This window comes from Rhinopithecus roxellana, chromosome 17 (genome assembly GCF_007565055.1).
Source record: "Rhinopithecus roxellana isolate Shanxi Qingling chromosome 17, ASM756505v1, whole genome shotgun sequence".
NCBI classification, from domain to species: domain Eukaryota; kingdom Metazoa; phylum Chordata; class Mammalia; order Primates; family Cercopithecidae; genus Rhinopithecus; species Rhinopithecus roxellana.
Genome location: NC_044565.1, coordinates 87,586,705 through 87,612,568, shown reverse-complemented (window position 1 = coordinate 87,612,568; position 25,864 = coordinate 87,586,705). Strand labels below are relative to the sequence as shown.

Genomic DNA, 25,864 nt, shown 5'->3' with positions numbered 1-25,864 from the left:
CAGTTTTATTCATTCAACAAACACATATTAAACATATATGAAGTGCCTGGCACAATTCTGGGTGCTGAGGATGCATCACTAAATAAGAGTCAAAAATCCCTGCCCCCAGGAAGCTTATGATCTAATGGGGAGAAGGGGAGATAGAAAACAAATTAAAAATATGACAAGTTATGTGCTAAGTGAGGTGGTTAAACAAATCAGACAAGTTCTCTGCACTCCCAAGATCATAGCTGGTCAAAGAGAGACAGTAAATAACAGATACAGACAGTATCATGTGGACAGTCAGCCGCGAAAGGGGTATGCGGGCACAAAGCCAGCAGAGGGGGGCCTCTAATGTGGCCTCCAAGGAAGGGGCACTGGACTGAACTTCACAGAATACTATGCAGGGAAAGAGGAAGAGCAGGGCGACTGTACAAACAGAGGGACCCCTGTGTAAAAGGATTGGGCGCAGGGCAGTGAGGCATGCTGACACAAAGGACAGGCGTGGGTGGGATGTAAGATGGGGTGGGAGGGAGGAAGGGGCCAGATTAACAAGGGAGAAGGACCCAGAGTCTGGTTGCTTTCCAAAAGGTCAGGGAAGCCGCCAGTGTGTCTTCAGCTCCAAAGTTCAAGAGCAAATCTTTAAGACGATCACCATGACCTCAGTGGGAGCAGGGGCTGTTGAATGCTCTGGTTGACAAATGACGGGGCATCCACGGCAGCCGGAGGAATGGAGAGAAGGGGCCAGATCAAGAGAGATGGAAGCAGGAGTTTCACTCACAGGACAAGATGGGCAACTGGACCAAGCCAGGCAGACTCACAGTTGCCACTTCCCAAAGGGTCCACTGGGTCAAGTGGGTGGGAGGGACACAGCCCAGCTCTCATTCCTCACCTGCTGCAGGGAAGGGCCAGGCTGTCAGGTGACAGAGCTAAAACCTCAAGGGTGGCATGTGAGATGGCACAGAGAGGAGAGTCTCCAAAGGAAGGCATGGCACAAGGGCTCCAACCAGCAGAAGCAGCATGGGAACACAGCATGCAGATGCCAGGGACACCCAAGAGCCAGGCAGACAGTCAGGCCCGCTGCTGTGGGGGAGTCTATGAGCAAGAACAGGGCCCTCTGACAGGAGGAGGAACAGGCAGGAGCAGGCCAGGGGTGTGGCGGCACCCAGGCATCTCAATGGGCATGCACACACAACAGACCTGGCCGCCGGGAGGTGGCAGCTATGTGACATGACCAGCGACCACTCACTGGCATCTCAGCGCACGGGTAGCAGGTACCAAGCCATGATGCAAACCCAAGTCTGTCAAACCCCAGGCTGTTGCCACCATATCAGATGCTAAAACTGGGGCTTAAAGTTAGATGTGACCTAACTTAAGCCCTAGAGCAAGTCCCTCCTGGCTGAGGTCAGAGGACAGCTTGGCTGGGGAGAGGAAGAGCCTGAAAACCTGGTGAGGAGTCAAGGAAACTGTCACCTGCTCCCTGGAGGTGACAAGGTCCTGGCTACAGGAGGGAGTGAAGGGAAAGGATTCACCCCAGCAAACTCTTCCAGCAGAGAGAAACACCCAGCTACTGCCTTTCCCCCATCCATCCTGCTGGCAGGAAGCACAAATTCCTCTTGCCCAGGCTGGCATAAGAAGAAAAAGGAAGGAAGTGGCCTAGGGAAAGTGACCGACATAGAACCGCAAAGCAGCCGAGCCTGGGCAGCATCTCCCCTCCAGAAACAGGCAGGGGTTTGTGTTGCCAGGAAGCAAGAAGCTGGACTGTGCCCTGCCATGGAACCAGCCCAGGGCCTCCCTCACACACCTCCCAGGTCACACAGGACCCCCTGGCCCACGCTCCTGTGCAGGCAGACCCCACCTCTGGGTTTTATTGCTATTAAAGACATTGCCGCTCCCTACACCACTGTTCTAATCAAAACCCTTATAAATCTGGTCTGCTTAAAGGGGCTTCTCCAGTGATTAGAAAATGCAGGCGTTTTCCTAACAACCTTCCTTCAAAAGGTGAGAAAATGTCCTTGCCTTCCACATATCTGCTCTTACTCCCAGCTGTGATGGAAAACATGGACCGTCCTCCTCGCCAAGCAGCTCAGGGGATGCAGGCACCTCATCCAGCACCTCAGTTCTGGGGGAACCCAGGTCTGCACACAGACACTGCTCCTTCCCTCCCACACCCCTCCTGCAGGAGGCTGAGTCTGCCCAGGGAAAGCAGCTTGCAGACCAGCTGTGGGGCTGCCCACTGCGGAATCAGTCTCAGTACAGTTTTCTCCTGCAGGTCCCAGGCTCTGGGCTCAGGCTGTGGCTTCCAGAAACTTCAGCTTGGGACACTCGCCTGCCAGAGTCAGGGCTGTACTGCTCAGTCTTTGTAACCCAGGCTCGCAGTGGTGGCAGGCCCACGCAGCCCCTCTGGGTCCCTATCACTGGTCCTCTGGGTCCCTGGTCAGACCCTGAACAAACAAGCACTGTTCACTCCCGAAGGTTATGACTGACTTGGTGTTGCCAATAGCAACTGCCTCTGTAACCTGACACATTTATCACACCATATGGTAATCAGCTGTTTACATATCTGTTTATTCTGAAACTGTGAGTGCCTAGAAATCCAGGACTCCCTCTTTACTCACATCAGCAAATGCCCCAGTGTCTGGGGCCTTTAATGCAGAATGTAAAAGCAAACATCATCATCTCTTCCTGCAGAAATCACGAAGCTGTCCTCAACCTGCAGCTTCCTTACCTCTTGGGTAAGGCTAGGACCTTCCTTGCTCCATACATAAACACACATCTTTACCCCAGCCCACTGACAACCACCAGGGCTGCAGAAATCAGCAATCACTCCAGGCCCACAAATGACCCCAACACCTCAGCCCACCCACAGTTTACAGAGGACAGGAGGGGCACACACCTCCAGGGCCAGGCACTTCCTTGGGGTTCTCCAGACAGCCTGTCTCCCCTTCCTAGGCTCAGGCACTTTGTCCTCCTGCAGAAGGCTCTCTCCAGTCTCCCTTCGCTATCAACTACTCCATCACTTACTCAACCAATTCCCTCTAGTGCTCTGTGTGCCCAGCCCTGTGCCTAACGCAGGCAGTGCTGGCTGCCTAACACCTGCATGTCCTTCCAGGCTCCACGGAGATTCAGGCTTCCACAGAAAAGCAGCCAGCTCAATACTGGCCACATCTGCCCCACTCCTCTCTAGACACACACTAGGCCTCTCCTGCCAGGCCAGCAGTGCCCAAGGGGGATGGCCATCTCTCCTGTCTCCTTTGTCGTTGCCCCCCGTGCCCAGCTCAGCAAGAGGCTGGATGCACACTACTCAGGTTGGTTCATCAACAGACAGGGGAAACCCCTCAGTCCAGGCTCAAGTGAGGTCAAAGTGTGAAGACAACAGAGGTGGGGCTGAGGTTCACTGCAGTGGGCACCACCGAGCAAAGTCCATCCCCAGGGCAACTGCAAAGTCCACCACGGAAGCAGCACCAGCCACCTGCCCCCGCCACCGGCTCTGCAGATATGCCCTACTGTCTTTAGATCTGTTGGGTTTCTTTGTTCCTGAAGTTAAGCGTGATGATGTGCGGGGGGGCCCACATCTGTACAGATGTTTAGTACGTCTGTACTAAAACTCCGCTTCTCTGCTGAGTCCTGTCTCTATCCTGATTGTCCACTTTCCGCCCTCAGCCCTCAACTGCCAGACCCCTATGCGGTAACAAGGCAGGCACGGCCTTCGGAATGGAGCCCAGCAGCACTCCCTCCTAAGATGTCGGATCTTCCACCTACCTCTGTGGAGTCAGCCCGTGAGGGGTGCTTGAAGCTGCTGGAAATGTCACAGAAATTTGGCAGGAAATAGGACTATCAACACACTTCACTACTGTGATGATAAAACTAAAATTTCAGTTATATAGCATTATTTAGGAAAAGTGCCGTTCATAATTTCTTGGCCAACTGAGCAACATACATTTACATATATTAGGTATCACCAGAAATAATTTGCATTTGGGTGTGCCAGTTCACATACACATTCTGCTGTCCCTTGAGAGTCTGAGAAATTCAATGCTCCAGAGGCACCAGTTTCTTGCCACTGTGACAGCCAGATGGAAAGAGACCATTCATTTGTGTATCATACATGAACTCTGCTCAGGAAGAAGGGGGGCGCTCACTCTGCCAAGCATAACAAAAATACATCAACTATCAGCTCCCAAATGGGTTTCCTCCTCCTGTGGCCACCCAGTCACTCTTCCCCAAAGAAAGAGACCAAAGACCAAATATCAAAACATACCAACCAAAAGGAATGAGAAAAAACAGATAATGTGATTATAGACTCAAAGACTGGAAACCACTTAGCCATCATCTCAAATCTTTCTCTTCTCAAGGATAACACCAAGTGAGTGGGCAGGATGTGAAAAAAAGAAATATGCATTGTAACTGGAATACTCACCATGACAGATGACATAAGTATATTTTTAACACTGAAGGAAGATATGATTCTCTCAAAAGGATGATTCATTCCAATGATAAATAATTCAAGATTATGACTTCTCCAAGGTTATATGGCCAAAGAGTATGTCCTTATCAACCATACACCATGAATTATGTCTCAAACTAAAATTCCCGAATTCTTAAAACCTCATATTAAAAGATTCACCCCATTCCATTTAAATTATAAATATAGATACACTCATAATGTTATTTAGACTATTCTCTCCAATCTCGTTCTTATCTGGTTATTATGAATAAGCAGTACCTTTTGCTGGAACAGCTAATACCACCAGTATTAACAGCAACCAGCACCATTAACTCTCTTCTGATGTAACATGCAAATATTTCTAAGTTATCTGTCCTCACTAGTCATTTCCAAAGACAGTAACATGCAACAAACAAGGCATATACAAACCTTGAAATCCCTTTTCAAATAAAGAGGCTGGTCAAAAAAGTTTCTAAGCATATAGAATCTGTGTATATGCACATGTACTCACAAATACCTTACCCACATATTTTTTTAACTCGGTAAAATGGTTACTGAGCATCTCCCAAACACTCAGCTGGTTCTGGGTTATAGAAAGATCATTCAGTGAACAAGAGCTGTAAGATCCTGGTTAAAGTCTCAGGGCTACCGCTTCCTAATTATCTTCTTTTACAGAGCCATTAAACCTCTGTGATGCTGTTCCTCAGCTGTAAAATGTGCATGAGCCCTGTCCCACCCAAACGGTGCTTCAAAATAGCCTTATTTTACAAATAAAAATGAGAGCTTATTTTAAAAAAAGAAAAAAGAGCTCCTGCCCTCAGGAGTTTGCAGTTTGGTTTTAGGAAGTAAGAACACAAACACAGGAAACAAGTCCGCCGTGCAAACGGTGCACTTGCTTTAGAGGAGGCTCACCGCTGAATGACACAGGCAGAGCCGGCACAACACTCAGGCATCAGGCACTGCAGGGCACAGGTGTGCACAACCCCAAGTCCCCCTCTTCACAGAGCACGTGCCCTTAGGATTAGGGGCTGAGGGTACAGCAGAGGCCAAGTACCCTGAAAATGTAGAAAGTAGGGATAATGGAGGAAGTGGGGATAATGGAGGCTGCTAGTGAGAAATGAAGACTTCTCAAGCACAGCAGGGCTGCAGACTGGATGGCAGATGAACAGGACTGAAGATCCACAGGAGAGGAGGATCTGGAATATCCTCTCATATATCCTTCCCTCTCGCCAGGGAGCAGGACCTGAACACCTGGACTGGGTCTGAGCTCCCTTACCCTTCTAGCTGGGTGACACCTCTGCTCCACCGACAACAGCCTATCCCAAGCCCATGGTGCAACCCTCCAGCACGCAGGAGAAGGGAATGGCTCCTGACTGACCAAGGGAGCCACCTGCAATCTCTCTCCAGACCTCCCGCCTTTCTGGTCCCTGGGTGAGTACTGGGAGAGAGATCACACGCCGGTGATGTTAGGCCAGGGAAGAGCACACTGTTTGCTAGACTGCCAATGTTTTTAGTGGACGGACAGCATGCTCTTTGTTCTTCCAGGCTCCCTGTGACCTGTTCCCCAAGTCCTCCCTTCCAGGGATTAAGAGGGAGGAAGAAGTGACACAGGACAGTCCTCCCCGCGGCAGCCTGAAAGGACCTTTGTGCAGAGGCCAGCATCCAGAGCAGGACAACCTCGGCGTGGCTTCCTCCCAACTCTCCCTTTACCCCAAAGCCCTTCAGCAAGCTGGACTTTAAAATTACAGAATCCCTAAGCTGGAAGGTACCCTTGAAGTCATTGAGGAACATCCTTAGATCAAGAAATGAGGCAGAGGTATTTGGGGAAATAAGGAAATAAAAGCTCAAGAGGGGCAGAAAGTAGACACATGCCGAGTTCTGCACGGCCTCAGGGAGGTGACCCCGCCCCCTGCAATAGGGATTTTGGCAATTACTATGCATAAGGGTATACAGTCATACAGTGTGCTTTACAGAAAACAGATACTGAATGAATAAATGGTTGATCTTTTATTTGTAAATGGTAGGTTCCTTAAAAGTACAGGTAAGCTTGGATTTTTAAGAGTTGTATTATAACACTGACTTCTGGTGTACAGCATTATCATCTATGTTGCCAGTCAGCTGTGGGACTTCAAACAGCCGACCTTCTGAGCCCCTCTTATGTGCCCCAGGGTGAGACTGGCTTGCATGAGGCAGCACATAGGACACAACCTCCGCCTTCAAGGAGCTTATCCAATGACACCTCCTCCCTGGCAGAACCATTGTTTCTCCTTTCCTCCAGCCCATGGGCGCCTTCCAGGCAGGAACTCTGCAGAACCCATGGCCTGGTATGGAGCAGTTGCTCTATGGAAGGAGGAAGGGAAGGAGGAAGGCTGGCCTGAACATGGCAACTACACACCAACCAACCCCAGTGACAGCACAAACTAGAAGATGAGGAGTTGCCACTTAACTTCCCTGGAATTTGTATTCCCTATGCCCTATACTTAACTTCCCTTCCTTTGTATTTCCAATGCCCTAATCCAGACCCTTACAACCACTTCCCACGGCAGTGGCCAATGCTTCCTATTGGTCTCCCTGCCCCTAACCTTACCAGCCTGCTCCAACTCCCCCAGGATCCCAAAGCATGCCAGGCCAGATTTCCTAAGCCCAGCTATGCTCATGTCACTCCCCTACGCAAAAGCCCTTAATATTTCCCCACAACCCTCTGAATCAATTTCCAACTGACATGCTCAGCCCTCTATAATCCAGCTCTGACCCACCTGTCACCTGGACTTACTCATGGCCTCAGAGGTAAAATTGGGACCACAGAGGAAAAGGCGAAAGTACTTGCTTTCAGTTAATATACATTTCCTGGGGAAGAAAAGGCTACTTCCATCAGCAGCAGGTCCCTGGGTAACCACAGCAAGCAGAATGTCTAAACAGGGCCATGCGTCCTACAGACCACTAGACAAGTGTCTTTAAGGTTCCTCACAACTCAGTATTCTGGCCCAGGCTAAGACAGACCCTGGGACAGAGTAGATCTGTGAAACAGATCTACCCACACTCAGAGCTCTAACCAGGGTTGGGACAACTTTTTCTATAAAGGAGCAGATGATAAATATTTTAGGCTTTGCAGGTTGCATATACACAGTCTCTGTTGCATCTTCTTCTGGGATTTTGTTTACAACCCCTAAAAACCATTTTTAAAAACCATTTTTAGCTTACACTTTTTACATACAAAAACAGGCTGGAGCTTTGCTGACAATGCCCTGACCAAACAGGGACAACCCTGGGTACGCTGAACCTCATTCGCAGTGTTCCAACTTACGCACCTTGACTAAACCTAGCCTTCCCATGCCCTCCTTTGGTGAGATTCCCGTTCTACAGAAGACAAGAGAAGCCAGGACCACAGCCCAGCATGCAAGGAGCCTGAGAGCTGTGGGCATGACCACCGTGCTTCCCAGATGTAGAGTACTCTGCTTCTGAGCACAGACATCCCAGGTCTGTTCCAAAGACGGATCAGCAGATGGACAGAGATGGATAAATGGACAGATGGATGGATGGATGGATAGATGGACGGATGGATGGATGGATGGATAAAAAATTAGATTCTGACACACAAAGTGAGTCAGAAACTAATTGCTTTAAAAATTCAGAAAAGAAATTTGCTCTGATAAATGAGGAGTGTTAGGGAAGGTTCTACAGAAGAAAAGATACGATTAATTACGTTTTTCAAAGAAGAAATCAGATATTAATTGGGATGGTATATAGAGTGGAGATTTCAATCATCCTTAAAAGATTTTCCTGCTTCTCTAATTGTTTCAAAGGATGACACGACAACCTTGATTTTGCAAACCAAAACAGAATTATTTCCAGGCATACAGCAATCCTTTGAAAGAGAAAGGTATGAAATCACAAAATCAACAAGATTAGCAGGACCTTGACAATCAACAAACATTTTCTGAGAATTATGTACGCAAGGCATCATGTTGGGATTCAAAGAGAAGTAATACCTAGTCCCAACACTAGGCACACTCGGTCTGGTATGGCAGTTCCAAAGGAAAACTAAAAACTGCAAACGGGGGGGATCTCTGGATTTGGAAGCTTTCTGACCCCAAAAAGGAAGTGCCAGAGTATTCAGAGGTCAAGCAGGAAGCCTCCTGCTCGGCACCAGTCACTCACTGGGCAATCCTCCCTTCCCTCACACTGCTCAGCAATTGTTGTCCTCATCAGGTTAGGCTACGTATCCCAGAAAACATTTCCATGTTATTCCACCAAGGCCCAAATTCCATACTAAATGCCTCATTTGGGCCAACATTAAATGAAGGAATTGTTCTACATAAATTAATTTTCTCAGTGAACTCAAGCTCATCAAAATTTGCAAAGCAAAGTTCAAAAACTATTTTCATGGATACTATCCTCAGCGGATTATGCACACCCCAGCGCACCAAAGCAGGGGATGCTGATTTTGACTATTCTTAATGACCAACCTAACATCAATAAACACAATCTGCTGTGGCTAGTGAGACCTGCAGGAATTCCAGAGTAGGAGGTGGCCCCACCCTTCTAAGCTGGTCTAACTCTTCTCTCTTCCCCTCTGTCCCATTGGCCTCAGCTGTAGGGCACGGGGTCCCTGCTGTTCCCATTTCGCTACATGGTCTTTCTGGAAGCCTGAGGATGACATGACCCTGAACTACAGGGAAACAAAATGGGCTTTATAACAGCTACTTTCTACTTCACTGGGGGTCTTTTTTTGTTTACTTCCAAGTCTAATGCACACCCTATGGCTGCCAGCTTATTCCAGCTAATAGTACATTTTCCTTTGAAAAAACCATTAACAAATTTCTGAAACACACATTTGCTGACACTGCTACTCCCTAATTCACACCAAAATCTAACAAAGCATCAGAACCCTATAGCATTTCACGGCATACTAGGGGCAAAAATGATACCTGCATGTTCCAGATAAGGCTTCACTGGCTTAGTATACGGACGCTTGAAGGATTCAAGAAGGTTCATAAATTAAAAGAGCAAATAAAACAGGGCCCTTAAGAGATTTCATATCAGCTATGACTAAAGCAATTTTGTCATAAGATCAATCAAATCTCCTTTACTTCGCTCTGACCATAGAGAGAACTGTGCACTTCGAAAATTAAGCTCCTTCCAACATTGCTATAGAAGATAATAAATCATTTTTTAAAATATAGAACAATAAACCCAGTTCTAGAAAACTGAGGGGAGTCAGAGTGGCAGGAAAGGAGGCCAACTTTAAATGTCATCACCAAAGCAGTCGCTTGCAAGTGTGACTTGAGAGACGCAGGAAGGCCTCTGCCCAAAATCCCAAATTAAAGCAGGACTCTTGAGTCTCCTCTGGATGGAATAGGATCTTTTAAAGAGAAAACCCAGGCCCTGGACGTTCTGGAAATAGACCAAGGCAATGAAGGTCAAGAGAAAATGAAGAGGAAAAAAGTGAGGAGGAGAGGAGAATTTTAAGCTTTGGACACTGATGAGGTTCCAGCATAAGCATCCCAGTCCCCAGGGAAAAGGCGGGAGCAGGAGTGTAGACAATGGAAAGAAGGAAGATGGGAAAAGGTGAAGGACCATTTCTCCTACCCATGATTGTTACTGTGGGTGATCCCTGCTGGCGAACACACCCACCAGGACCTCTTCCAAATCAAAAGCATGCAACCTGGCAGGCTGTGACCAAGGCAAATCAAAGCTACGGGTTCTGACAGCCCAATGCTCCGGTAGTAAACACACCTCATTCCTATTTGCCAAAAAAGAAAAACAAGAGAATTCACAAGGTGAGAAAAAAAAACAGGAATCTCAATAATTACCTTTTGTCAAGAAGTGAGCAGTCTCCTGTGGGGACTAAATCAAGGCAATGTTGATAGAAAACAACCAAAACACCAGCCACACTCACCAGCAGAAACAACAGCTTGGAAAGGGTTTGCTGTTGCAGAGAACATAGGAGGCCTGGCTCTAAGCCTCCTGAGTGACTACCAAGCACCGTGGCCAGACAAGGCAAATATCTAAAACCCATTTACAAATGTAAAACCATTTCTACTAGCTTCCTTTGCAACTAAAGACCAAGCAAGCAAATCATCCCATTTTATCAACATGCCCAGAGGCCAAATAAATAAAACAAATTAAATACAAGAAACTGCAGTTTACATAAAAACTGATTTTTAATACTGAAGTTAATGAATACAGTTACTGAGCACTTATTCTGTTCAAATCACTGGGCATTTAAAGATGATTAAGAACTGATCCAGCAAGTAGAAAAGAAAAAGAAATAAAAGGTCCTCAGCTTATTAAAGAATAAACAAAACTGTCTCTATTTGCAGATGATATTTTGCATATTAAAAATCCTAAGGAATACACATACGTATACCCAAAACTATAAAAGACAATAAACAAATTCAGCAAATTGTAGGCCATAAGATCAATATACAAAAAGTTAACTGTATTTCTACACACTAGCAATGAATAATCCAGAAATGAAATTAAGAAAACAATTCCACTCACATCAAAAAGAATAAAGTACTTAGGAATAAATTTAACAGACGTGTAAGATTTGTACATTGAAAACTACAAAACATCACTGAAAGAAATTTAAGAAAATGAGGCCAGGTACAGTGGCTCACGCCTATAATCCCAGCACTTTGGGAGGCAGAGGTAGGCGGATCACCTGAGGTCAAGGGTTCGAGGCCAGCCTGGCCAATAGGGTGAAACCCCGTTTCTACTAACAATACAAAAATTAGCCGGGTGTGGGGGCGGGCACCTGTAATCCCAGCTACTCGGGAGGCTGAGGCAAGAATTGCTTGAACCCCGGAGGCAAAGGTTGCAACGAGCCAAGATCGCACCATTGCACTCCAGCCTGGGCAACGGAGGAAAATTCCGTCTCAAAAAAAAAGAAAAAGAAAATAAAAGAAAATGAAAAAAACTCCCAAGTTCAAAGATAAGAGATGTTATGATAGATTGTTAAGATGTCTATACTCCCCAAATTGAACTACAGTGTCAACATAACCTCGATGAAAATCTCAGCTGGCTTTTTTGCAGAAATTGAAAAGCTGATCCTAAAATTCACATGGAAATGCAAGAGACCCTCAATAGCCAAAACAATCTTGGAAAAGAAAAACAAAGTTGGAAGACTCATACTTCCTGATTTCTAAACATACCATAAGGCCTATAATTAATTAAGGTTTTATGGCACCAGCATAAAAGATAGGCATAAAAATCAATGGAACAGAACTGAGGGTCCAGAAATAAACCCATATATCAAAAGTAAATCAATTTTTAAAAAGGATGCCAAGAGAATTCAAGAAGAAAAGAAAAGTCTTCCCAAGAAATGGTGCCGGGACAACTGGATATATCCGCACGCAAAAGAATGAAGTTGGACCCCCCACCTCACCTCATATATAAATATTAACTCAAAACTAAATGTAAGAACTGAAACTATAAAATGAAGAAAATACAGGTGTAAATCTTTGTGATCTGTGTTATGCAACCAAAGGAAAAATGACTATTCTGGATGTCATCAAAATTAAAAACATTTGTCCTTTGAAGGACACCATCAAGTGAATGAAAAAACAATCTACAAAATGAAAATTATTACTTTCAAATTATATATCTGATCTGGGTCTAGTATCCAGAATATATGAAGTAATCTTACAACGCAACAATAAAAAGACAAATAATCCAATATAAACATGGCAAAGGCTTTGAATAGACAGTTCTCCAAAGAAGATACGCACAGCCATGGGCATATAAAACAATGCTCAAAATCATTAGTCATCCATCAGAGAAAGACAAATCAAACCCACCACTTCACACCCACTAAGATGAGTGTAATAAAAAAGACAATAACAAGAGTTGATAAGGATGTGGAGAAATTGGAACCCTTACACATGGCTGGTAAGAACATCACGTGGTGCAGCCTCTTTGGCAAACAGTTTGGCAGCTCCTCAAAAAGTTAAACTGACTCTAAAAAGTTTAAGTTTAAAAAGTTAAAGTGACTAAGCAATTCCACTCCTAGTTATATACCCAAGAGAACTGAAAATGTATGTCTACACTAAAACTTGTAGAAGAATATTCACAGGATTATTCACAATAGCCTAAAAGTGGAAGCAACCCGAATGTCCATCAACTGATGAATGAATAAACAAAATGTGTCATACGCATATGACAGAATATTATTCAGTCATAAAAATAAAGTACAAATCCATGCTATGATTTGGATGAATCTTAAAAACATTAGACTACATAAAGGAAGCCGGACACAAAAGGCCACATATTATATGATTCCATACATGAAACGACCAGAATAGGCAAATCCATAGAGACAGAAAGTACATGAGTGACTGCCAAGGACTCGGGTACACGGGACTAGGGAATGACTCCTACTGGATATGGGGTTTCTTTTTGGTGATGAAAATGATCTGGAATTAAATAGTGGTGATGGCTACACAACTTTGTGAATACACTAAAAACCACTTAGTTGGACACTTTAAAATGGTGAATTTTATGGTATATGAATTATATCTCAATTTTTTTTAAAAAAGCAACAACACAAAATAAGTTTCTCAGGATGCTATAGAAAGGTTTTTTCAAAAATAAATAATTCAACTTGAGGATATGATTCAGCGACCATGTTGTCTTTTCAGGGCTATCAACAAGCCATTCCTGGCTGATTTTTGTTCCTATCATTTATTCCAGGGCCTTTTCACATCCAGTATATATGAATACAAAGAACTATGGAATTTTTAGGTCAGAGAGGATGGTCAGAGAACACCCAGTCCAAATCTCTCATGTTAGAGACCAGATACACAGTTAACTGGCTCAAGGTCACAATAAGGTGACCTTATAACTCCGATCCCGCTCTCCTAACTCCCTGGCTAGGTCTTTCTGCTCCACAACATAAACACAACCGAACCACAGGGCAAATGTGAAAACCACTGCTTCACAATAGAGAGGACATCTTCCAACGATGAGAACACTGGCTCCGGCTCCCCGCAAAATCTAGGGAAGCTCACTGGATATAAGAAAATCAGTATTTTCTCAAAGTTCAACAGTCCACATTACTCAATGACCACAAAACCCTGTGATCATCACTGATACAACCTGCTTTTCACCAGAGAAGCAAAGCACAACAAAGTTTTATTTAAGAGACCAAGGAAAGCAGCAAAGACTGCAAAAAAGACTGCTCCGAGGCAAGACGGATGGGAAACAACACGGCCTCATTCAGCCAAAACTCAAACCGGCAAGGCACTCATTGGGATTCCAGCTCAAGTACCAACCACCACATCAACTCCAGTGATACCTCCAAGGAGGGAATCTTCAAAGAAGGGGATGAAAGAGGTAAAGTTCACTCTGAGCTCTAACTTCTTGGAAAGTATAAATATTAATAGCCAAGATAAAGAAAAAACCAGAGAAGGTGGCCAAAAAAAGCAAGGGTGTCAAGAGGCAGGGGAAGTGTTGCAGACAGCAGTAGATATGGAAGGTCAAGAGCTGGAAAGACTGGACTCATCACATCCAACCCTCCATGTTACAAAAGACGAACTGAGGCAGGACCAGTGAAGTTACCTGCTCCAAGGTCCAAAAGCTGGTAACAGATTCAGGCTATCAGGGGAATACAGTACAAGGCCTTAACATTCTCCTTTTCTTTCAAAACCTCTCCAAAGTCCCCTAACTGTTAAGAGGGAGCTGACTTCTCTCCACCCAAATCTGCCTAGACGGGCCACATCCTTGATTAACCCTTCAGTGGCAACCTCAAAATACAATTTGCTGAAACGAAGGGAATACTCTATGGGTCTGGGTGGCTCCTAGTCCTTTTCACATAGTGACAGTGTTCTTGGCCCCTCAGCTCTAAGGGGGCCATTCGGTCAAGGTCAAGTTAATAAATACCTCTGATGCTAAGTGCCTCCCCAGGGGTTAGTGTCTGATGACCTCCAGGCAATCACATTCAGCAACAATGGGGACTGCAGGTGATCAACAACCATCATTACCCTGCACTAAGGAAACCCACAGAAACACCTACAGAGAAATCGTCCCAGGCAAGAGTGACTGGCAGGTGGGGCATTAAAAGATCAACAGGAGTGGGTCCTCCTCCACAGCACTGGGATTCTTACTCTAGCAATTGCTGGTTGTGGAACGTGGAACCTGGAGGCATGTCCCTATAGGACCAACCTCAAGACCGTTGAGGGGATCAAATCACCAGTTTAAAACACAGCACAGTCCTTAAGACAGAATTAAAGCTCAGAGAAATGTCAGCACTGTCACCGTTATCGTTTTCATTAAAAAAAAAAAAAAAAAAAAAAAAGCCAGGCGCGGTGGCTCACGTCTGTAATTCCAGCACTTTGGGAGGCCAAGATGGGCGGATCACGAGGTCAAGAGATCGAGACCATCCTGGCTAACACAGTGAAACCCTGTCTCTACTAAAAATACAAAATAATAGCCCAGCGTGGTGGTGGCCGCCTAAAGTCCCAGCTACTCGGGAGGCTGAGACAGGAGAATGGTGTGAACCAGGAAGCTGAGCTTGCAGTGAGCCAAGATCGTGCCACTGTACTCCAGCCTGGGTGACAGAGCGGGAGTCTGTCAAAAAAAAAAAAAAAAAAAAAAAAACACCTCTAAGAAGGACAAGATTTCTTCTGAGAAGCTGGGGAAAGAGATCCCTACAATCCTGACTGCCTGGCTAGAATCCTAAAAGACAAAGGAATCCATCATGACAGGGAACTGTCTTCATCAACCGACTGATTTCACTGACAAAGCCATCTTCAGCAAGGAGTGGAAAAATGACATCATTAGTAACACCGTTAGCAGGGAAGGCCTCCTGCCAGGGTGTCAGCAATGCCCCTGGCCACTCTGCTCTACGGGGCTGGGCATGTCGGCAGAGCAGTGAGGAGACGAAAGAAGAACAATTTCTGTAGCAAGTAGGACAGATGAGGCAAACAGGAAACAAAAAGCAACGAGGATTTGCCAGAAGCACCCACTCAAGCAATGCAATAGCTGTAACTTTCTAACACTAACAGCAAAGGAGGGCGTGCTGGCTACAGAGGCTGCAACACCACGGGCCCTGGTTGGCACAGGCTCTACAGAGGCTGTTGGCTGCTAAAAGAAATAGCAGACTCTGGTGTCAAAATGCTTGATTTGAACAAATCCTGGCTTCATCACTTCCTGGCTCCATGAACTTGGTAACGTGGCCTAATTTCGCTCGACCCTATAGCATTTTGGTAATAACTAAATGAGTTAATAATTGATATATGTAAAGAATTTAAAGCATGCCTGGCACACAGTAAGTGCCCTATAAACGTTAGAAAAGACAAGGGGGAGGCTGGGCACGGTAGTTCACTCCTATAATACCAGCACTTTGGGAGGGCAAGGAAGGAGGATCGCTTGAGTCCAGGAGTTCAAGACCAGCCATGGGCAACATGGTGAAACCCTCTCTACAAAAATTACAAAAATTAACCAGGGGCCGGGCATAGTGGCTCACACTTGTAATCCCAGCACTTTGGGAGGTCGAGGTGGGTGGATCACTTGAGGTCAGGAGTTCAAGACCAGCCTGGCCAACATGGCAAAACCCTGTCTCTACTAAAAATACAAAAATTAGCTGGGTGTGGTGGTGGGCACCTGTAATCCCAGCTAGTCAGGAGGCTGAGGCACAAGAATCACTTGAACCTGGGAGGCAGAGATTGCAGTGAGCCGAGATGGCGCCACTGCACTCCAGCCTGGGTGACAAAGTGAGACACTATCTCAGAAATAATAATAATAATTAATAAATAAAAAATTAACCAGGCATGGTGGGGTACACTTGTAGTCCCAGCTACACAGGAGGCTGAGACAGGAAGACAAGGTTGCAGTGAGCCAAGATGGCACCACTGCTTTCCAGCCTGGGCAACAGAGCCAGATTCTGTCTCAAAAAAAAAAAAAAAAAAAAAAAAATCAACTGACATTAACTTCAACCACACTCTGGATATCCCCAACACACTCTTGCAACAGCAGCAGCATTTCAAATAAATACCCTCATTGAAAACAGCACACACTGCAAAGTCTCCCTTAAAATTCTGGGTAGGTGGTGCCCATGAATCTTCTGGCGCTTCACAATGGAACCTGCCCTGCAGAAGCAAGGGCAGTACATGCCACGTGAGACAAACAAAAAAGGCACAAATAGGAGAGCTGGGTTGTAGGACCCACCCAGCTCAGAATCCTAATTATAGGACTCAGAAGGTCCAGTTTGCAGCTCTGCTGAACTCTTGAGGCATGCACAAGTATATGAACTAACCTGTGGGATCAGATGAGAAGCTGCCAAGCCATAACCCTGAAAGAACAGAGGGCACCCCACGGATGTAAAACCACAGCGGATGGCTCCCTGCCAAGAGCGCTTCTAAACACCTTTAGTGCCTCATAATTCTAACACTGGCCTGAGGTGCAACTCTTCTCAGCTAGGCTCTTAGAACCAATTCATGGCAATGACAGCATAATAATTACGAGATATAATAATTATATTTAACAAACAGAGTTGTTAAAGAATCCATCACTCAAAAAAAAAAAACTAGCTAAACAAAACTTACCATCAAGCCTGGAATTCTCAGTCTGAATTCAGGGGGTCCATAAACTTGGATTGGAAAAAAAAAATTTATCTGTATTTTCATTAGGGTCTAACTGAAATTTATCATATCTTTCAATTACAAATGTAAGCAACACGTGCTAATATTATCAATACTTGCAACTCTAATAAAAGATACACGAATATTACATTATATTTATTAGAAATATCTCATATTGTTTATATTCATCAATATCTCAAAATTAAGGTATTTATTAGACCAACCATGAAATCTTGTTACTAAATGCTTTAGTAAAGAAGCATTATAAGCATGGCAAAAATTTTTTAAATATTCTGCTAACTGAATTTCAATATACAGTCGTGCTCCACATAATGACATTTCAGTCAACAATGAACTACACACACGACTTCTCATAACATTATAAGAGGGATTTTTACCATCTTTTCTATGTTTAGATACACAAATACTTGCCATACACAAATACTGTAACTGTGTCACAGTTACCACAGTATTCAATACAGTGGCATGCTGTACAGGTTTGGAGCCTGGCAGCAACAGGTTCTTACCACATAGCCTAGGTGTCTACATGCCATCTGGGTGTGTGTAAAGTGCACTCTAGGATGTTCGTACCACGAAGAAATCTTTAAACGATGCATGTTCGTCATTAAGCAATGCAAGACTGTAATTAGTTTCCTTTGAAATCTTATTTTGTTCTATGCATTAAAACATTGTTCTGAAGAGGCAGACCACCTTCACCAGAGTGTCAAAGGGAGCCATGGCACAAAAAAGGTTAAAAGGATGAAACAGTACTGCACATAAAACACGAGATTATTAAGTGCTTTATAAGGAAGGAGCTAGTCCTGTCCACTTTTTTTTTTTTTTTTTTAAGACGCCCAGGCCATGCTGTCCACTTTTACATCCCTGGCACCTGGCATTGACAACGTATGGTAGGGGTCCAATATACCATTTATGAGTGAAGAAACTCAATCAGTCAAATCCCTTCACAGAAATGACCATCATCATAAAAATACAGCCCAAGCATTCCAGCTCGGGTTGGTGGTCTGTTTATTCCAAGACAATGATGACATGATAAAAACGATAATGGTATAAAAAGCACCTGGAAGGGCAGCCAGGAGCAGCGGCTCACACCTATAATCCCAGCACTTTGGGTGGGCGGATCACCTGAGGTCAGGAGTTCAAGACCAGCCTGGCCAACATGGTGAAACCCCATCTCTACTAGTACAAAAATTAGCCAGGCACGGTGTCAGGTACCTGTAATCCCAGCTACCCAGGAGGCTGAGGCAGGAGAATCCCCCTTGAACCCAGGAGGCAGAGGTTGCAGTGAGCTGAGATCCTGCCACTGCACTCCAGCCTGGGTAAGAGAGCGAGACTCCATCTCAAACAAACAAACAAAAAAGACAAAAGGTACCTGGAAGGGCCCTAGCAATCCACTTGGAGGCCACATTACACAGAAAAGACGTAAGCAAAGGAGGTAGGTTCAGATCATGGAACGCCACCTCTCTTTAGTAGGGAAAGAAAGAGGAGTGTTTGGGGAGCTGAAATGCGGACAGCATCCCAGGCACCTGACAATGCCTAGAAATATCACCTGCTATAGTCTGCCCAGAAACAGCAGAGGGTCGCACGAGCAGACCCCTCTGTCCCAGTCTATGCAGCCATGCTTCTCTCTTTCCCTGGGCCCCAGTCTATGCAGCTACGCTTCAATCTTTCCTTGACTGACCCTGGAACTGGTCCCAACACAAGTCCTATACCAGTCACATCAAGCAGCACAGAGTTGGCCTGGATTCTGACACTAAGTAGCTCTAGACAGCACCAGCTTCACCGTGGGGATGCTAGAAGGTCTGTTCAGAGGGCTTGGATGAATTGAGCTTGGCTGTTGCCTTGTTCGGGGTAGCTCTGTTGGGTCTACCTCTATGCCAACAGCACACAATCATGACAATCCATCAGCAGGTTTGGACCCCTCTTCTTGCACAATGGACCTCAATCGGGCCACTTACCACCATCCCCCCTGCTACCTCCTCGTCCAATACCCTCTCGCCTGGATGACTGCAATAGCCCCTCACCTCGCAACTGGTCTCCCTCTTTCCTTTCATGCCCTGCTAGTCTGTTTTTCCCTAGAACAACCACAGTGAAGTCTTTAAAACGTAAATCGGACCATGTTATTCCCTGCTGAAAATTCTTCAACAGCTTCCCATCACAACAGAACAAAATCCAAATTCCTTCCCCAAGATGAACAAGGCCCTGTGTGACCCGGCGCTGCCCACCCCTCTGCCCGCCGTCTCTCATCCTTCTCTCCCTCACCCACTCCCCCCGCACCCCACACCCTGACCTTCCTTCAGTCCTTCCATGATCCCGCCCATTGGCATTTCAGGGCCTTTTCCCAAGCTGTTCTATTCCCACATCTTTTGTGACTGGCTTCCTCTCTGCATTCCAGCCTGCTCAAATGTCACCTCTGCAGAGAGGCTTTTCCTGATTTTGGTTTCCTAATCTCCAGAACCACTTTGTATCTCCATGTTATGCATGACTTTCCTTTACAGCACTTATCAACTGCCTAAGGTTATGTTACGTAACTGTCTATCAGTGATTATCAACCCTATTTGGGAGGAGCCTTTAAAAAATGCCAAGGCTCCAGAGCCCGCCGGACCAATTTAAGTCAGAATTCTAGGGAGTGGAGCCAGGCAGCTCTGCTTCACAAACGCCCAAGCAACTCCAGTGTGCAGCCGGGGTTCCATCTAGAACATGCCTGTGGTGTATGTGGGGATGCTGTAAAAATTCAGGTCCTGGGTGGAACCTGGGGCTCTGCATTTCAGCAAGCTTCCAGGGGGTGCCTCTGCTACTGGTTGCTGAACCAATATGGTAGCCACCAGCCACGTGTAGCTACTAAGCAGATACGGCAGCTGAGAGCTGGATTTGTCTTAGGCTGCCTCATCAGACAGTGGGGGCCTAAAATGCATGTATATGCTCCACAAAGGAAGGCACCGGCGCCTGGAAACATGGGGTGCACGGGAAGAATTAAGGATCACTCCAAATTCTTGGTCTCAGCAGACCTCTGGAGACCAGGTGACTATGAAAATCCCACCACAGAGGCTGAGTTGGCTGCCACGTCAGGAGTAGATCAATATTTACCTAAGGCAGGGAGGCAGGTACAAAAGACCATAATGAACCAGCTTAGTGCCTTAGCATTTGGTAACCCACAGGTAACTGCCTGGACTTCAAGACTCCATGGCACAACATCATACAAGGCCCTCCCTCACCACAGCCCCAGGCCCTGGGACCACTTGCACCCTTGCACATCCACAGGACTCCGGGCATTCGAACAGATGTGGTCCTCACATTTTTTGCACAGATTTGTTTACAGAATTAGGATTCTGTTCCTCTTGCTGGACTGTAGGTCCCTTCAAAGACAGAACATATTCTTCCTGGTGTTCTATTCCTGCCACCTCACACATAGCCTAGCACAGTGAAGGACTCAGGAATCCTGAGTGCATGGCAGCACCTGGAACCCATGAGGAGTGGCATCAGTACTTCTACTATTGATCCTAAGAAGGAAACTGAATTCAGCATTCACCGGGGGGCAGGGAGGAAGGCTCACATATGAAGAGAAAATGGCTTCCTTTAAGTGATTCAGAATTTTCTGAAATTCAAATTTCAGAACACAGTTTAAAAGGTGGCCCTGTTTGACCCATCAAAGCTCACTTCCAAAAACACGAATGCTCTGGGCAAGAAGGTGATGTCCTTCTGAAGACAGCAAGAATCTGTTCATCTGGGGACTTGGAGGAGCTGTTTTTCAAACAAGTCACAAAGGGCTAACATTCAGAATCACATTCTTGCCAAAAAGCACGTAGGCCTGGTTCCCACTGTTGCTGCTAGGAGGGGTCTGGTCCCATGGACGGCAGGGCCCCTGGGAGCCGGCAGGCCCAGATGCTCACCCCACCCCTGCAGTTAGAACCCTGTGCTTATGACAGCAATGGGATTGCCAAGGTAACCAAGGACAACAAAGTAGAGAATTACGGCCCCGGAAGGAAGTAGATTAAATTTTAATACTTACAAGTCAACATCAAATTTATTTTTAAAACTACATCAATGCCAAATAAGCAAGGCAGAATGGATGGTGCTATAAAGGAGGGTCTAACCAAAAACACGAATATTCCAAATATGTATACAATTTTTCCCTATTTTGAGAATATTTCAAAGTGCCCAGAGGCTCAAAAAAACAAAAAAGAAGAAGAAAAAAAAGAAACAAAAAACCCTCACTTTTCAAATTTCTGTCACAACTACTTATTTTTCCATTATTTCCAAAAGCACAGGGCAGACTCTGGTTGCAGCACCAGACTTTGCTAAGTTTGCTAACACTGTACAAAATGATGACTTGAACCAGAGAAGGTGGTCAAGTGAAAATTATAAAACACAGGTATGCTCTCACCAGCTGTCAGGACAACAAACTTTTTTTTTTTTTTTTTTTTTTTTTTTTTGAGACGGCGTTTCACTCTTGTTGCCCAGGCTAGAGTACAATGGCGTGATCTTGGCTCGCCGCAATCTCCACCTCCTGGGTTCAGGTGTTTCTCCTGCCTCAGCCTCCTAAGTAGCTGGGATTACAGGCATGCGCCACCACACCCAGCAAATTTTGTATTTTTAGTAGAGACGGGGTTTTTCCATGTTGGTCAGGCTGGTCTCGAACTCCCCACCTCAGTGATCTGCCCGCCTTGGCCTCCCAAACTGCTGGGATTACAGGCGTGAGCCACCACATCTGGCCTGACAACAAACTTTTAAAAAATACACATGGGTTAACAGATACACGGTAGGTGTTTCATTCACTCACCCATTCAGCCATTCAGCCATTCAGCCATTCAGCCATTTCCCTGACACTTCCCCCATGTAAATCCTATCCTCACTCCAAAAGCCCTCACTGGGGCCTGTGGACTCACTGTATAATCCGGTAACCAATTGTCTGGCAGCTTCTGTGCTGTGTATTATCTCACTAAAACCTCACCCCAATCCTCTGAAGCTGACAGGTATTATTACCCAGACTTTAAAGCTGAGGAAAATGAGAAAATGTTAGGCATCTCACTCAAGTTCACTCAGCTGGCAGGTGGTGGAGTCTGAACTTGAACCCAGGTCAATCTGACAAAGGAGAAATTTAGAGAATTCAGCATTACGAAAAGTAACAGGAAGCAGCATGGTTTCTGAAAGCAGCAGGAGCCAAGTTCAATGTCCACTTCGGAGCCCTATAACCTTTAGCAAATCACTTAACCTCTCTGAGCCTCAATTTCCTCACCTATAAAGCAGAGATAAGGACTGAATACAATACCTGTGAGTTTCATAGTACAGGATGGGGACCCACAGTTACTATAATAATATTCCAGCAACAAGTATGCAAATCAAAACAGTACATTTTAACTGTAAAATGATTTTTTGGCAGATATAACCTACACTGGAAATAACAGATTCAAAAAGGTTCATCAGTGTAAAATTAGTTTGCTGGCCGGGCGCGGTGGTTCACGCCTGTAATCCCAGCACTTTGGGAGGCCAAGGCAGGTGGATCACCTGAGGTCAAGAGTTCGACACCAGCCTGACCAACATGGTGAAACCCCGTCTCTACTAAATACAAATAATCAGCTGGGCATGGTGGCACATGCCTGTAATCCCAGCTACTTGGGAGGCTGAGGCAGGAGAATCGCTTGAACCTGGGAGACAGAGATTGCAGTGAGCCAAGACTGAACCACTGCACTCCAGCCTGGGCAACAAGAGCGAAACTCCATCTCAAAAAATAAATAAATAAATAAATAAATAAATAAATAAATAAATATAAAATTAGTTTGCTAGTTCCATGATTCATTTGTTTAAAAATAAGACCAAGAGCTTGCAAATTTTATTTGTTAAGTGAGTAACTTTATGTCATGATACCCTCTCACGTTTCGTCTCAGTATGAGAAGATTTTTGTTTAAAACCAAAATACTGTATGCATCATTTGTTATTAAACCACATACAGAACAAGTTTTGGTAACAGAAAGGAACATTAGATACCCTGGGAAAGAGTATTATTTAAAAATCCACATTGATTTACCTCAGAAAGTGAACAACTTTCAAATTTAGTTATAAAACCAAGCTCACACATACCATCATCATAGCATGTATGTATATTTGCTTAAAGTGAAATAAACCTGAAATGATTTTAATTTTTCCATTTTCAGACTTGAACCAATTCTTGGGCTTAGACGGCAACATGAAGCAAGCTTGCAATTTAATGAAATGACCAAATCCAGTCTCTTTGTAATCTGCTCAGTAACTGAGCTCTAGGGTAATCTCCTGCACAGCATACAGAAAGAGCTTTGGAATTACACATTGTAAACTAAAATTAATCAGAGAAAGTGTATGCCAATTTTAATAGCAATTCCTATTTGCTTGGCTTTCCAACATCTGCCAATGCTAATAATATTTAACTGACAAACTGCAGTGGGGAAAAGCAACAGAACTTTAAACATAATCAAGCTTTCTAAAGAAAGACATCATGTACAATGCTTCCTTCCCTTAAGAAATATTCAGCTACCTTTTTGGTTGCAATCATTCCATAAACATTATTAATGGTGTATTCTCAAAACACTGTGCTTTTTAACTGGCACTTAGGAAAAAATATCATTCACCCATCCCCATCTGCCTCATTTGAAGGCCTCATTTTTAAGCCTTGCTGCTAAAAGTAGAATTAAGTGATCTGGGGAATCACCGAACTCATAGGAAAGGTTTACATGCAGCTCTCTTCCGCCAAATTAAATGGAGAGAAGGAAGGCTACCCAAGTTATATTAACAGCATTCAGAATGCTGAATCTGTTACTTTTGATTCCCTTTTATTGACTGTTTACAGCTACAAAGAAAAAATTTTTCCATTAAGGGAAAACATTCTGGATTTTTTTTCAAGCAATTCCTAACAGCAGATGCTTTGTTCAAATGGGCAAAAAAAGAAAAAAGAAAAAGAAAAATAATAATGCCATTGCTTCATTTAAAGCTCTTTGGTGACCCCCCCTCAAGCCTGCTAGCCCAGGCGTTTTCTGCTAAAATACCTGCAAAATCCAATTTTAAACCTGTAACCTGACATTCTGGCCAAGAGACATTTAATCATGGATTCACTATTGCCACATGTGTGGCTTGTAAACCTATTCTGAGTCGAGCAGAGTGCTAAGCACTTCACACAGTCTCTGATCCTGGAAAGGATGCATTACTAATCCCGTTTGGTGGGTAAGGAAAAGGAGGACTGAAGGTGAGGATGTGCCTCAAACCACAGTCAACGGTGGCCCCTGGACTCACAGCCTGCCCATTTCCCCACGGCTTTAATTTTCAACCAAGCTTCTTCGTTCCTACGTGTTCCTCTCCCCAGGACCTGGAGAGCGTGCTGGTTAGCAGCTAGGCGTGATGACTTTGCACCTTGAAAGCACTTTACTAAAACCAGGCCTTTTCCAGGTTGAGGGGAAGGGTGGCATCCCGGATTCAAGCAGGTGAGACCCAGGTAACCGGGGAGCGGCTCCTAGAGGCCTCTTGGACCCAGAAGCGCCGACTCTCACACACCTTGCCCGCAGTTCCTTCTCTGGGCACGGGTGGAGCGCAGCCAGGCCGCCCTGGCTGAGGCGGGCATGCCTTCCCAGCAGCCCGGGATGCCCCGGACCCGCGGACCCGAGGGTGGGGGCCCTGCAGGTCTCGGGGACTGCGGCGGGGAGCTCGGAGAGCGGAGCTGCCCCCGCCGCGCCACTTCAAGAACAAGTTGGTAAGGTCCGCGCCGGGGACCAAAGACCCCGGGCGACGGCGGGCAGCGGGATCCCCACAGCTCGCCGCCGACCCCGACTCTGGCCAAAGTTGGCCGCGCTACGGGGAAAGGACCAGGCCCGGGAACCCCGCGAGGGCCACGGAACCCCGCGAGGGCCACGAGGCCGAGAGAGGGGAGGTTTTACAGAAGCCCAAGGTGGCCATCACCCATCTCCTCCGAGCCACCTAGGCGGGAACAAAGGGCTTCTGTCTCGGGCAGGGTTGGCCCGGCCGCGTCCGGCTTCGGAGCAAAGAAAGTTTTCCCGGGATGCGGATGCGGGAGCGGCGGGCGGGGCTCCGGCGCGGGATACCTGCGGCCGGAGCCGCCGCACAGGCCGCCTCACCTCTTCGATGGCCGCCACGGTGTTCCGGCACTGCGCCGTGCGGGTGGTGAAGCTGGAGGCCGTGGGCGCCTTGTAGTCCTCATGGGTCTCGGCCACGAATTCCGACACGGAGATCTGGTCCGGCATCGCCTCGGCGCGAGGGCGCTGGCGCACGGCCGCGGGGGCGCCGCCGCCTCAACCGCCGCCGCGGGCTCCGACCGCCGCTCGGACGCCGCGCTGCCGCCGCCGCTCCGGCCCGCGGACAAAGGGGAGAGCCGGGCGCGGGAGCCGCGCGGGGCCTGGCGGCGGAGCAGAGGCGGCGCGCAGCCCCGCGCAGCTCGGCCGGTCCGCCTACCTGCGCGCCGAGGGCTCCGCGTCCGCCGCCGCCGCGTCTTCTCAGAGCGAGCCCCGAGGCGGGCGCGCACAGCCGGCGGGAACTACCCGCCACCCAGCCGCGGGCCCCGACGCCTCCCGGGGAGAGGGGCGGGTCCGGACCGGGGGCGGCGGCCGGCCGGGCGTGGGGCGGGGCGGCGGGAGGAGCGGGCCGCCAATCGGCGCGCTCGCCGCCGCCGCGCCGCCGGGAAGCGGAGCCCGCAGGAAGGAAGGCGGCGCGCGCCCCGGCCCGCCGAGCCGTTCCTGGCCGCCGCGCGCCGCATTGTCTGGGCGTTCGGGGCCCCGCGCGCCGCACCCATACCCCGCCCCCGGCCGGCGAGGGTGCGTGTGGAGGCCCGGACTCCCACCCGCGGCCGGCGAGGGTGCGTGTG

General features: G+C 46.7%; 1 protein-coding gene across 2 annotated transcripts in view; it reads right to left on the bottom strand.

Annotated features, from left to right (window-relative positions):
- ASAP2 (ArfGAP with SH3 domain, ankyrin repeat and PH domain 2) overlaps positions 1–25,586 on the bottom strand; it is a 203,414-nt gene extending 177,828 nt beyond the window's left edge. For both annotated transcript variants that reach the window (XM_030920466.1, XM_030920467.1), the window contains exon 1: positions 25,122–25,586. In XM_030920466.1, the coding sequence (XP_030776326.1) occupies positions 25,122–25,247 (126 nt within the window). In that variant the 5' untranslated portion in view covers positions 25,248–25,586. The remainder of the gene's footprint in view (positions 1–25,121) is intronic.
- Positions 25,587–25,864: the final 278 nt, after the last annotated feature.